The sequence below is a fragment of the Tursiops truncatus genome, chromosome 5, assembly GCF_011762595.2.
Source record: "Tursiops truncatus isolate mTurTru1 chromosome 5, mTurTru1.mat.Y, whole genome shotgun sequence".
Taxonomy (NCBI): Eukaryota; Metazoa; Chordata; class Mammalia; order Artiodactyla; family Delphinidae; genus Tursiops; species Tursiops truncatus.
Window position 1 is genome coordinate 30,021,764 of NC_047038.1, and position 13,283 is coordinate 30,035,046.

The window sequence follows — 13,283 nt, forward strand, 5'->3', positions numbered from 1 at the left end:
CTTTTTTTCTATCTTAAATCTACTGGGTTGTCCCTTTTAACTCAAAAATAGCTCTGGTTTAATAAACACAGCTCTAAATAACTTAAAGGAATAGAACACTTTATTTTAAAAATTCAAATACGCTTCAGATGAAAGCTGCCCCTTTACTGAACACCCACAAGTTCCAAGCATTGTACAAAACATTAAAACATTTGTTCATACTCTTTTAGAGCAAAACTGCCTCTTCTGCCACACTCGTTTTTGCATGACGTTGACATTTTAGCTCCACTGTCATAAAATGACCAGCTCTTCAAGATTTGATCATGAAACGAGTTTCTGATCCATAGATGTAGATCATGAGGTTAATGCCGAAGTCAACTGGTGAAGTTTCTCTGTCAACTGTTACACTTAACGTCCTCTTCCTGATTAAGAGAAAATGAAAGTATTAAGGGTACAGAAAAATGAATATTTAATAATACTATTACCCAAAACTCAAGTCTAAAATCAGCACTAGTTCTTGTAAGGTTTAGCAAAAGTATTTTACCAAATTTAACTGTCATTTGTATTATACTTTTTTGTTTTTCAAATTAATAATACAGCAAAGTAAAGTAGAAGTAGGTGAAAAAATTCAAAGGGAAAAGTGATATAAAATGAAACTATCTATTAGGCTAAAGCAAAGAACACCATGGTGTTCTACGTACTTGCTGGCAAACAGAAATAAAAGTTGGTAGACATTATCACTCCTAGAAATTCAGTCATTTAAAGTTTTTTTTTCACTCACCTCTAAAACCACCACCCCCTCTTCCTCCTCTGAAACCTCCACCTCCACTTCCTCTTCCACCTCTAAAACCACCTAAAAATAAAGGAAACATTCATTAACTGTAACTTATCATATTTTGATAAGCCTGTAAATATCAATATAATTCTTGTAATAGTAATGAATATATATTCACATATTTTACCTCACAGAAAATTTTAAGATAAAAATGGAGAAACTGTCCAGCAGCAGGCTAAAATCCTAGGTTACAATTTTTAAACAAGCTTTCTGTTTTAATAAATTAGAAAAGCTTGTTACTTTAAAGGTCAATTTAGCCCTACCATTAAATGCATGAGTACCTCAACTTTTGCTTATTATATATACTTTTTATTTAAATTGTTTTTATCCTAAGAACAAAGGGTAGCAGGTATGGGTGGTTTAGCTCTGGGGATACTACCATAAATACAATGTTTAAGGTCAATGGAGCTGCAAACAGATCAACACTGATGGTCACATGCTGATGAGCCTTGAAATTTAAAATTTTTAAAGCATTTTTTTCTATTATCCATCACGTTTGGCTTCCTATTGCAGTCTCTATTTTTACGCATTTTGGGGGCTAACTTTGTAAAGACTGATGAAATATAAAAAGAAAAATTATAAAATGAGGAAACAAACACATACTTCCAAAATACTGATATAAAAAAATTAAGATTTTAAGAAAATATAGTTGTGAATGCTTTAAAATGTCATATACGAGACTGAATATAGAATGGAAATGAGGGGATCTCCATTCATCAAATTCTTAAAGGGGTACTCCCAAAAATACTTAAAGATATATGTTAATATCTCTTTAGAGATTATCTCCAAGCTATTTGGACCCAAAAAAGGTACATTTAAGGAGTGAAGTGATAATTACATTGACAGGCAAAAGTGAGAACAGGATTCTCTCTTTTCTGACCCTGTCCCAGAAGCTGTCCAACCCCGCTGTGCAGCTCCTCTTCCTCATCTCTTTGGCTCTGCCCATCACCCAGTCACCCACCCACCACACCATTTGCAGATCTAAGCACAGCCAATGCTGTATCCCACCTCATCCCCAGCCCTGCTCATTATCCAACTGCCCACAATGATGAATGTACCCAAGCTGTGGGGAAATACATATATCAAAATACTGAAATCAAAGCAATGAACTTATGGTAATAGTCTTTGACATGACATCAGAAGATACGGGTTTTATTTCTGAGCTGCCAATTGTGTGATTAGAGCAAAGTAACTTTTGTAAGCCTGCATTTCCTCATCCATAAAAAAAGGGTATCACCCACCTTCACAAGGTTTTGCTAAATATTAAAAGAATATACTTGGATGTTAAAAGAATATATGACCAGCTCTTGGCATATAATCACCACTCAATGATGTTAACTAAAAATTTAAAATTCAATTAAGATAATACTATACTTTACAGAAACTAAGCATTACTACTATGGTAATGTGCCAAGATTGGAAGCAGCTTTATTAAAAAAGACAAATAAGCATAAGGGAGGTCCGCCTCTATACAAAACTAAATTGTGCTATACAAGTTGGCTGCGGCTTTGAAATCTCATTAGAAATCTCCCCCGCAGGTAACTTACCACCCCTCGCACCTCTGCCACCTCCGCCTCTTCCTCCTCCTCGACCGCCCCTGCCACCGCCTCTGGGAGGCCCCTTCTCACCCGGAGGTCGAGGTAGAAACCTCTGCAACGGCAGCAGCTTATATGGGTCTATATAAAACTGGAAGTATAACAGAAATAATTAGTGTGATGTACTTCACACTCATTATGTCCAAAACTGAATTCATTACCTTCCCCTAATTCCCTTCTTCTCCAGTACTGCCCATTTCAGTGAATGGTGACACCATCCACAAAGCTGTTGCAATCAGACATCTGAAAGATGGTGATATTTTTTACTTCATCTTCAATAGCTAACCAATTACCAAGACCTATCGATTCTACTTCCTGTATCTCTCATTAAACCATCCACTGTTTTCCATTTCCACTCTTTCAGGACTAAAGCAACAGCATCCAACCTGGCCCCTTCACACACAGTACTGACCTCTTTCCAGGGTGCTCTTTTATTTTTCTAACACTCTCTTTTAAGTATAAATTTAACCATATATACCCTGATAGTTAAAAACAAAATGAAGACTAAAGTCTAAATCCTTTCCCATGACCTGAAGGCCTTAAGTAATCTAGCCCCTGCCTACCTTGCTAGTCATTACTTCACAACTTTCCCCACCCCTCCTAAATGTTCTGTGTCCAAGCTCTACCTCTGCCTTTTTCAGATCCTTAAGGTGGCTTTACTGCCAGACTTGCACACACTGTTTTCCTTACTTGAAATGCACTTCCTCCTCCTCTGTGACTAGAGCAGTGGTTCCCAAGTGCTAGCCTGACCTTCATCAAAGTCATCCAGAAGTTTCCTTTTAAAAACTGAATCCTCGTCCCTACCTAACACCTACTCAGTCAAACTTCTAAGAATGGGACCTAGAAATACATCTTCTTAAAAGCTCCCCCAGGTAATTCTGACGTGCAACCAGGTTTGGGAGTCACCTGTGGTCAACTTTGAGGTCTCTGCTTCAAACTCACATTCTCAGAAAGCCAATGCACTAAATTTGGTCTCACGACTAACATTCTCATACCAACATGTATTACTCCTTTACAGCATATATCATAATGTTATTGAAATATCTGTGAAATCATTTAATATCTGATTTCTCCCAAATAATATAACCTTTATAACTTAACATTATACTTAGAATGAAAGCTTTTCAATAAGATTTGTACATAAAATAAAAAATGTACTCCAGCAGTTACAGAATTGCTAATATGACAACAGATTACTTTCTGAAAACCTGAATTAAACACATTACTTTTAAAGATTAGTAAGTTCAATGTCTAAAATACAGAACATCTCAGTTTAAGAGCTTCACTAGTGATACACTGGAGAAGTCTCAAGTGCCTTAAGTAAAACTGTCCTAAGGTAGATCATTCGTTTATAAAACCAAGGATCCAGGTATCATAAACTTGACTCACCTTCTGCAGTTTTTTAAAGGAAGATGCCTTCATGTTCTCTGACAATTTAACTGAAAAATACTATTAATTTTATTAAGGAATAAGCAATTAACATCAAAGATAATCTTCTGAATTCACGTGTAATTTTTAAAATAACAAGGTTAGAATATACAGAAATATTTAGGAGAAGTAAGAAATGAGTCTCCAAACAGAAGTGAAATTTTAATTTTTGTTTTGAAACTTCCAATTCCACCATCCTATTGCAGTGGCATCATCACATCCAAAGCAAAGTACCTCAACCCTGTGGCACTGATCCAAGTGGCAATCATTTCTAAAACCTTCCAAAAAGGAAGTCACACTTATAAGGCCTATCTTTTCAATATATGTGAAAATACATCCCCCCTCTTGATTCTCCTTTATGGTCCAATCTTAGCAATACTCCATCCACTTTAATGAAGCAGCAAGTTTAGTTTAATCAATACTTAACCCCAGAAAAAACAAACAGTAACCTTTTAATGAGATAGCTACACCTTCCAATTAAAAAGGATACAAAATCTCTAAGTTGTCCAAATATTTCATCCACCTTTCCAATTTGTTCTTTGTTTTCTAAATAAACTGGAGCATTGAAATAAGGCACCTTATTTTCATCTGTGGTACATTTACAAACTATGTCATCCTCACAGGGGTGCAGGAACTCTCCTAATACTGAAATAGGACATGAAAATGTTAAAATATAAAACAATTTCAAATGATACTGACCAACCTCTTCTGGAAGCTTTCCTCTTGGCCGCCTGGGATTTCACCATATCTGTTCTGAGGCAGAAAAGTCTTCCTGGGTTAGTATACCAACTGCACAAAATACTAGCTATGTGACCTGGGGTACGGGTCTCACCTTCTCTGTGCTTCAGTGTCTTCATCTTTAATGTAGGGCTAACAACAGTACTGACACTTAACGTATAGTATTGTGAAGATCAAGTGCAATAATAAATGTCAAGTGCTTAGAAAATGCCTGGCATACTGAGACCACTCAATCTACAATAACAGTTATTTTACTATAATAACTATTATTATTTGATTAAACAACACTACGCCTCATTCTATTGTCTCTTCCTTCTCCCCATCCCTAAGTCTAAGTCAGTCTTTGTTGTTCTCTGGCCCTTTCTTTTTTTCTCCCCTTTCCTAAGTTCCTACTACCACCTCTTCACCAATGACTCTTCGATCTTTTCCAAAGAAGTCTGGAATCTCAAAATAACTACCTATATATCTCACTCACAGTCACCCCAAACTAAAATACTCAGCATATTCCTGCAAAACCGACTCTCAATTCCTATCACCCAAGCTCAAAACCTGGAGCCTTTTATTCCTAGTATTAGCCAAGTTCTACTGAGTCTGTTTCCACTGAAATCTCTCTCCCATCGAACCCTTCTTTTTTCCCTCACTTTCACCATGCTCTGATGTGTCATGCATGGACCGCTGTGGGGCGAGGACCTTTGACTCTAGCCGTTGACCTCTTCAAACCATTCTGCATACTGATCCATCCTACTCTTTATATTAGACTCTGTTCATCCTTTCTCTTCTCTGATGTAGGCTTCTACCGTCAAATCTCTGTCTCACTTTCCATGACTTCCATCCTACCTCTTTGATAATTACTCCAAAACTCCTCTAATTAGGTCTTTTTCTTGACTCCCCCCAGTAGTTTCCCTTCTGAGCAAGTTTTTTTACTCACTTCACTTAGTTATGAGTAGCAATTAAAAGCATGGGCTTTGGGGGTCAGGAAACCTGGCTTTGTATCTCAAATACATCACTTACTGATCACTTCTCACTATGACCCTAGCAAAGAAACTTAACGCTGAATCAGTTTTCTTATCTGTAAAATGGGGACAGTAGGGGTAAACGCACAATATTACGTAGTTGTATCTCCCTTTCAGCCCAAACCCAAATTCCATCTCCACGATGCATTCTAACTGTCCTTCAGCTTTCTTATCTCCCCCTTACTTCTACAGCACGATTATACGTCACTTTACAGCCTCTCCAGAGGCTTGACTCCCCGATCAAGCAGCAACCTCCGTAGGAGAGAGAGCTGCTGGATCTATCTTTCAGCACCTGACTCCCAGTCAAACTTACTAATAACACAAACCCACAACCTCCGTCCCCCGACCCCACTCCACCCTCGCCCCGCGGTGGGCCAAGCTTTGAAGACTACTTACAAACTACTTGCTCTGGAGGTCCGTGGTCCTGGCCTCTGTTAAAAGCTCCGCGGCCGCCCCCTCGTCCAAATCCTCCTCGGCCGCCGCCGCCGCCTCTGAAATTGCCGCCGCCTCCACCTCGGAAGTGGTGGTTGCTGCTGCCGCCGCGACCGAAGCCGCCACCTCGACTAAAGCCTCCGCGACCTCCGCCACGAAAGGACATGCTCGCTCCCACCTGGTTAGAAAAACAGGGCGTGCCTTTCAGTCACTGTGGCCTCTGGGAGCACCACCGAACCCCTCTGAGCCTCAGTCAGAAACCATAAAAGTAGACAACAATAATAATAGCAACCCTGCCACCTCACCCATGGCCAGGCGGCCAGCGACGAGCCCGAAGAGTGAGTGTCCCCTCCCCAAAGCCCTGTGAGCGCTGACCACCCACTCACCAGCCCCGTCACCCCCGGTGAGTACTTCCTCCCCCAGCTGGCAGCAAGGTCTTCAGCCGCATTCCCCTCCTCCCTCCGCTGGGTTCCACCTCCAGCATCCTCAGACCGACAGGCCCCCTCCCGCCACTCACCGGCGCCACGTGCACCTCAGGCCCGGAGGCTCACACTCTCCCGCCCGGTACTTCCGCCGCACAAGAGCCTCTTCGGCCACCGTACCGGCACAAAACGGAGGTGGGGAGGGAACCAAATAGAAACTCGAATAACTGGTTCAGAAAGCCAGCCAGTCACCCGCGGAATCAGGGACGCTGTCACCTGCCCGAAAAAGCCTTCAGCGATGGAAGGGTATCAATAATATCTAACGTCAACCGCTACTTTACGACAGTTAGGTCTATTTGCCTACGGCGAGCGGAGGAAGTGACGTACAATAGCGGCGTCCTTTGCAGCGTGACGTTGCAGGAAGTGCCGCCCCGCGGCGTTGCCCTTGGCAATGGCTGGCGTCAGGGACCGCCCCTCTCCCAGCGGATCGGCTTGTACCTGGTGGCAGCTGAGTGGCCGTGCACCCTGTCCTCTCAGGCTACGCTGCAGTCCCCTCGTTCGTCAATTGGTTGCGGCTCCAGCAACTGTGCTGCCCGTGGCTCTGAGGACGTTTGAGCCGCGCTCTGCCGGGAGGTGGATCTGGCCGCGTCGGAACTTAGTGGAAGGGCTTGTCTGCGTTCTTTCGAGTCGCTTGTTTCTTCCGGATCTTTCCAAGTACGCGAGATTGTGGGCAGTACTGTGCCCGTCGTTTTGTACTATGGTTTCACGAAAGGAAGAAAAAAAAGTGTGTGTGTGTGTCCTTTTAAAGAAACTGTTACCTGACAGAAAGCCAGACCATGTTTTTGTCTTTTGTACCAGATAGTTTATTCCTTTGTCAAGTACGTTTTCAGCCCCGCAGGACACTGTCTATACCACAAGCCCCTCTCCCCTTCTGTCTTTAAGTTCTTGATATTTGACTTCAACTTCCGCTAAAACTTCTCTCCCAAAGAAGGCTAGCCACCCTCTATTTGTTAAATTTGGTTGGTCTCTTTTCACTCGAATCTTCTGAGACCTTACCTTGATATAGCGCAGTCAACCGCCTCTTTGAAAGAGGGTGGGGATTGGTACCTTCTTTAGAGGGTTATTTTCATATTGGAAGAACTTCATAAACTTAACTATGGAAATATTAGGAATCACAGTATGTCTTCTACACTAAAGTGTAAGCTTCTTGAAAAAGCATCAGTCATATAGATAAAAAAGTTTTGGTAAATGAACTTTTATTCAGATTTGATAAATGTACTTTAAATTCTATACATCATACAGAGGTAGAATTATTCATAACTGCCCTGCTCTATTTTACTCTGTTTACGTTCAATGTTTTATCTCCATTTGGTGTCCCAGTATTATCCTCAACTCAGTGTGATGAAACCATTGAACTTTTATGGGACCTTCAAGATTACGTGGTGCCCCTTTATCTTACGTGTAAGGAACTGACAGAGAAGCGAAGTAACTTCCCTAGCTAGTTAGAGGGACAAAGTGGAACCATGGATTCTCACAGCCCTCAGTCCTTTGCTGTACCACCACCCCCAGTCTCACTCCTTGCTCTCTCCAAATTATTCATCATTCCAATTGCCTGTTTGTCCTCATGGTAGCATCATACTCTTGGTTTCTGCATCTTTGGACTCAAGCCTTTGAGCACTCTCCATCGTCTTTGTCACCATCCCCACCCCACCTTAGTTGCAGTCTCTTTTATCTAAAGCGCTCAATTTCTGTTCATTCCATCTAAAGCTTGTACTGTTGTTACAGGCCTTCTGTTGCCACTACCACACTTTCCTCTGTTATTCCTAACCGAAATCACCCAGTATAATCTACGGCAACTCAAAAGTTGAGAAATAATTACAGTGAACTATAACTTCCTCACGCTCTAAGCATCTTTGTTGTCTCAAATTAAATGCTTCCAGGCTTTTCTTCCTCCCATCTGTACTGCGTGTGATGACATACTGAACTTATTAAAAGTTTCCTCGTACCATAGCCATCCTCAGGATCCCAAATAGTTCTCCATGTCCTTTAACAACAAGTCTAAAGTAAAATCTCTACATTGACTAGGCCTTCTATATAATTAATTTTTTTTCCTTCCAGTGCTGTACACCATTCCTCTGCCCCATCAGGCCAGCATCATTGCCTTGCTTCTTATTTCCTGCCATTTGCAATCACTTCCTTCTTGGAAAAGCTCCGTTTGCCATCCATTAGACCAGCCTTTTTCTATCTTTTTACCCTGGAAGAACCATTGAAGTAATTTTTATGTCTCAGAAAACCCTGCATAATATAAATATATATGTAATATAAACATATATAAACATATATATGTATATATCCATCCTAGTACATTAACATGATCAGCAGCTTATAGACACGTAGACATGGTAGTCCAATAATAATTGTCAATGCTCTTTTTTCAATTGTAGTAAAATACACATAACATAAACTACATTAATCATTTTGAAGTGTATAGTTCAGTGGTTCACATTGTGTAACTTGGTGCTCCTTTGAGTAGAGAATGGTGTTTTTCTATGAATCTGTTTATTTTTGTCCAACTTACTACCCTACTCTGTGTAGTTTCCCCCCTCTCACAAAGGATCTCAATTCTTTTTTTAAATTTTTTTATCGAAGTAGAGTTTCTGTACAATATTATATAAGTTACAGGTGTACAATATAGTTATTCATAATTTTTAAAGGTTATACTCCATTTATAGTTATTTTAAAATAGGATATCAATTCTGATGCAAATTAAGTGGGAGAGGAAACTTCAATTTTTCATTTAATTTACTAGATTGCAAAAATTGATTTTAATGAATATTAATCACTTTATAGGCCTATATGTGCATAAAAGTGTTATTTTTGAAACTAAAGAAAATAATGTGAAATCTTTGCTTGTCTTTTGCTACGTATATGGTCAATTCTGAGTCGATCTTGAGACTCACATAAACAGATCTCATTTTCAGCTGAAATAAGATTATTTCAGTCACTGTTTTTAAGCTCAAAGAAAAAGCTTGCTCACACAAGTAAGAAGTTGGAAAGTACAGTAAAATGTTTATTTCGTATGAATGGCAGGATACTCTTTCACAAAAATCCAGAACTTGTAGAAAGGCAAATCAGTTAAGTTTCATCTTATGTTTATAATCATAATCTTACAAACTCTCCCTCTTCTCTCAAAGTCAGGTGCACAGGTTGAGGAGCAGATTCAGAGAAAGGAACCCTCATTCAGTCATTTACTTGTGTTAAAGGGAGGGAAAATATGGTTCAGTTTTGTTCTGCAATTCCCTCAGGTGGTTTGGTCTTAACTTGAGACCCTCACTCTAAAGTGCAAGCAACAGTAGAAACATTTCAAGATTTTTTTGGCCGTATGATTTTTCCAGAGTTTCAGTTTCCATTTAAAACCGAGAATCTTGTCACCTGAAACCAAGATATTTTCTCCAGACCCTAGTATTCCCACAGTTCACTTTTCAGCTGAAGCATCCTGTTAAGAACCAAAATCAATATTACTTTCTCTTACTGTATAACAAATTACCCCAAAACTTAATGGCTCAATGTAATAAACATTATCTTGAATAATCTCCGTAAGTCAGAAATTCAGGAGCAGCTTAGCTAGGTGGTCTGGCTCTGGGTCTCATGACGTAGCAGTCATGATGTTGACTGGGGCTGCAGTCATCTGAAGGCACGACTGGGAGTGGAGGATCAATCTCTGAGGTGCCCTCAGTTCCTTGCCACGTGGGCTTCTTTACAGAGCACTTAAGCGTTCTCATGACATGGCAGCTGTCTTCCCCCAGAACAAATGATCTCTTAAGTCATAAGATTTTATGCATGTGGCAGATTTCTGTGGTCTCTGTCCAGATTTTTACACAGTTTTTTAAATGTTCTCAGGTAAACTGGTCTTTGATAAGGTTAATTATTTTTGTATCATTATCCAGAATTTTTTTCATTTCAGCTCCAAAAGTTTCTACCAGCAACTCTCCTGGAGGAAAGAAAGGTGTTGTGAATTCATTAGAATTTTCTCTTTTAAGAAAGTGAACCATCTCAGGGAACAATGCTCAAATCATTGACAGGGCACCGTCGGTCAGTTGCCAACACATTTCTTCCAAGATGTACCTTTTGTTTCCAGTATGAAGACAAAACAGTAAATGTATCTTGGCCTTTGCTTGTTTTGGGCAGCATTTTATAGCAGAAAAATTTTCTCAAGTTTCACTACAATTTACATCGTATAAGTGCTATCATATGACATTTGTTGTTGAAATCTGTTGATCCATCAATCTGGATAAAAGGTTGTTTTTTGGTTTATTATACAAAATCTCTTTAGCATCATGTGACATGTCATCAATTACATCAACTTATCAAACTTTGAGAGTGAAACCTTTCTAGTTTCTCATATAATGTCTTATCCTGACATTTTGCTCTCTCTAAATTTACATACTAGAATTGTGAGGTTCTTCCCAACTCTGGGTTTTTTTTCCTTTTTTAGTCAAAAAGTTCTGCCACTTGATAACTGCCTTTCTAAAAGGCGACTTTTTTAAAACAAGTTTTTCACTGTGGGATTCCAAAGGCCATTTGAAGTTATTTGCTCTCTTACTGTGATTTGAGTGTAAGTTGTGATTCTTTATTACTATCAGAATTACCTAGGCCTAGAATTCTCTTTCATCTCCCACTTTGTCTTCAAAAATCACCACATTGAACTCTAAGTCATGTTTATAAAACAGGTGTTAATAAAGTGTAAAACAAACTAAAAAAGGAAATCAGAAAAGAAAAATGAAATCGTTATAACAATTCACTATTAACATACAAGCTCTATCCACGCATTACATTTGATTGATACATCTCTTAAGTCTCTTTTATTCTTTATCAGTTTTCTCTCCTTATTTTCTTTCATGGCATCTACTTGTTGTAGAAACTGAGTCTTTTATCTTGTAGAATTTCCCATCTTCTTGGTCATATAAACCATGTTTCTCTGTCCTCTGTGTTTCCTGGAAACTGGTAGTTGCCTGGTAGTGAGATCTGGAGAATCGATTATGTTCAGGTTCAATTTTTTTTTTCCAAGAACACTTCTTACAGCATCACACGAGGAGGCACATGACATCTGGTTGTTTCTCTTTGGGTGTTGTTAAGATTGATCAGTGGGATCAGTATATCACCCTGATCCATCTGTGAGAAAGTTCCCTGCAAGCTTTTCACCTGACGGCTTTAGCAGCTATCAATGATCCTCATCTAGATTCGTCTATTCATGAGGGATTGCAAAATGGTGATATGCTAATTTTATCATTCCTTTAGCAATTATTAGCTGACATAAAGAACTTTTCTTCATTATTTTTTAATATTTATTTTTACTTAAATCCTTTGTTATCATTGTCCTTTTTAATGCTTAAATTGTTTCATCTTTGGCTGTGAGAAACCCTTCAAGTTTGGTCCTATGTTGTTAATACCACTTACTAGCCTCTGATAGCTTCCTTGCTCTCTGACACCAGATGTCTCTATCTAACATATCTTATACATTTCCTGCCCCAGCCCTTTCTTTAGGGAGCCCTTGTTCCTTTTAGTAGGAAAGGGTATGTAAAGAACACAATCTGGCACTAAGGGGTGGTCATTGCTTCTGGATTATCACGACTTCTATGCCTTATCATTGGACAGAGATAGGAGATATCTTTAGTACATATTTTTAGAAAGAAAGAAAAAAAAACATGGTTTGTACTGATATGTCCAAAGTTAAGGCTAAAGGGTCTTTGCTTCTTTTGAATTTAAACGTGTGCCTCTCCTACCCTGAAATTATGACATTAACAATTATTTACTTGAGCCTATATACATATGTATGTGTGTGTGCATAAAAAGTTGTCAAGTGTTAATGTTATTATTAACAGACTGATGAATCCTATTTAAGAGTTTGTTTGTATCAGTTTGCTGATATTTTGTTTAGGATTTTTGCACCTATAGTCATAGATGAGGTTGGTCTTCCTTTTCATTGTGCCGTACATATTGGTTGTGTAGCTTCTGACTACAGAGCACTGTGTGGATGATTGTGTAGGAGAAGGTGGGATGGGATGTGAGGCCTTGGGAGATTGCCTATAACTTGCTTTTTAAGTGCAGAGATACCCTGAACCCCATGAAGTTGTACCTGGAATGGTTCTCTGCTTCTCCTGCCCCAGTGTTCACTCCAGGGGAACTAGGTTAGGACATGCACTGCAGAGAGCCTTTTGTAGGCTTTATCCTGAAGCAAATGCTGAAGTAAGTTTCCTGAAGAATGGGGTACTGGCTCAACTGTTCTGCTCTTTGTTTAATTGATTACCTAGTCTATCACTTCTCACAGATTCCACTGTCTTTATTTACTTTGTGGTCTCCCTTATTCTGGATACAATTATTGTCACTTACATCTGTTTAACATTTCAAAACCTCCTTTAAGTTTTGCAGTTAATCTCTTCCTCTCTGTTTTATGTCTTCCAGTAAATCTTCACTGTTTGTATCCTGTTGATGGACTCCCTCTTCATTTTTCAATGGTGCAGTGGAATTATTTTATATTTATTTTTACTGAGATGTTGGAAGGGAAGAGATGTAAACTGTATAGAATGTCAGTCATTGTGAACCATTTATTACATTTTCTATTTGTTAATTGCTGACAAATTAGGAAAAGTCATTTTCTTATGTTGATTGTGTATCCAGTCGCTTTAATAAACTTTGACTTTAGGTCTAATAGTTTTCAATTAATTTTATCTAAGTAGACAGTCATTTCATCTACAAATAATGGCAATTTTGTCTCTTCTACTCCAATATTTATAATTTTTTTCATGTTTATTCCCTCCAATAACAGCAGTATTGAAATATT

General features: G+C 39.0%; 1 protein-coding gene and 1 long non-coding RNA gene across 5 annotated transcripts; one reads left to right on the forward strand and one right to left on the reverse strand.

Annotated features, from left to right (window-relative positions):
• Window positions 1–82: 82 nt before the first annotated feature.
• Window positions 83–6,738, reverse strand: GAR1 (GAR1 ribonucleoprotein). Of its 4 annotated transcripts, XM_033856779.2 has the most exons (7): window positions 6,538–6,738; window positions 5,985–6,198; window positions 4,328–4,482; window positions 3,799–3,858; window positions 2,362–2,500; window positions 761–832; window positions 83–401 (listed from the first exon to the last, which is right to left on the reverse strand). In XM_033856779.2, exons 2-7 carry the CDS (start codon window positions 6,184–6,186, stop codon window positions 388–390), a joined length of 642 nt encoding a protein of 213 aa, XP_033712670.1. In that variant the 5' UTR covers window positions 6,187–6,198; window positions 6,538–6,738; the 3' UTR covers window positions 83–387. The 4 variants fall into 4 exon arrangements, with proteins under 4 accessions (XP_033712670.1, XP_073661085.1, XP_073661086.1 ...); XM_073804984.1 differs by lacking the exon at window positions 2,362–2,500 and having other exon boundaries at window positions 6,538–6,732; XM_073804985.1 differs by lacking the exon at window positions 2,362–2,500 and having other exon boundaries at window positions 6,407–6,538.
• A 171-nt stretch (window positions 6,739–6,909) lies between these two features.
• LOC109548745 (uncharacterized) lies at window positions 6,910–13,283 on the forward strand. Its single transcript, XR_002174888.3, has 2 exons — window positions 6,910–7,156; window positions 12,905–13,283. It is a non-coding gene; the product is annotated as an uncharacterized lncRNA (long non-coding RNA).

Bases quoted from the DNA above. Each gene is read 5' to 3' on its own strand.
- GAR1 (XM_033856779.2), bottom strand. From the start codon at position 6,186: ATGTCCTTTCGTGGCGGAGGTCGCGGAGGCTTTAGTCGAGGTGGCGGC. The intron at 4,483-5,984 runs GTAAGTAGTCTT...GTCCTATTTCAG, and splicing joins ACCTCCAGAGCAAGTAGTTT to TATTAGGAGAGTTCCTGCAC. The intron at 2,501-3,798 runs GTGAGTCAAGTT...TTATACTTCCAG, and splicing joins CCTTTAAAAAACTGCAGAAG to TTTTATATAGACCCATATAA.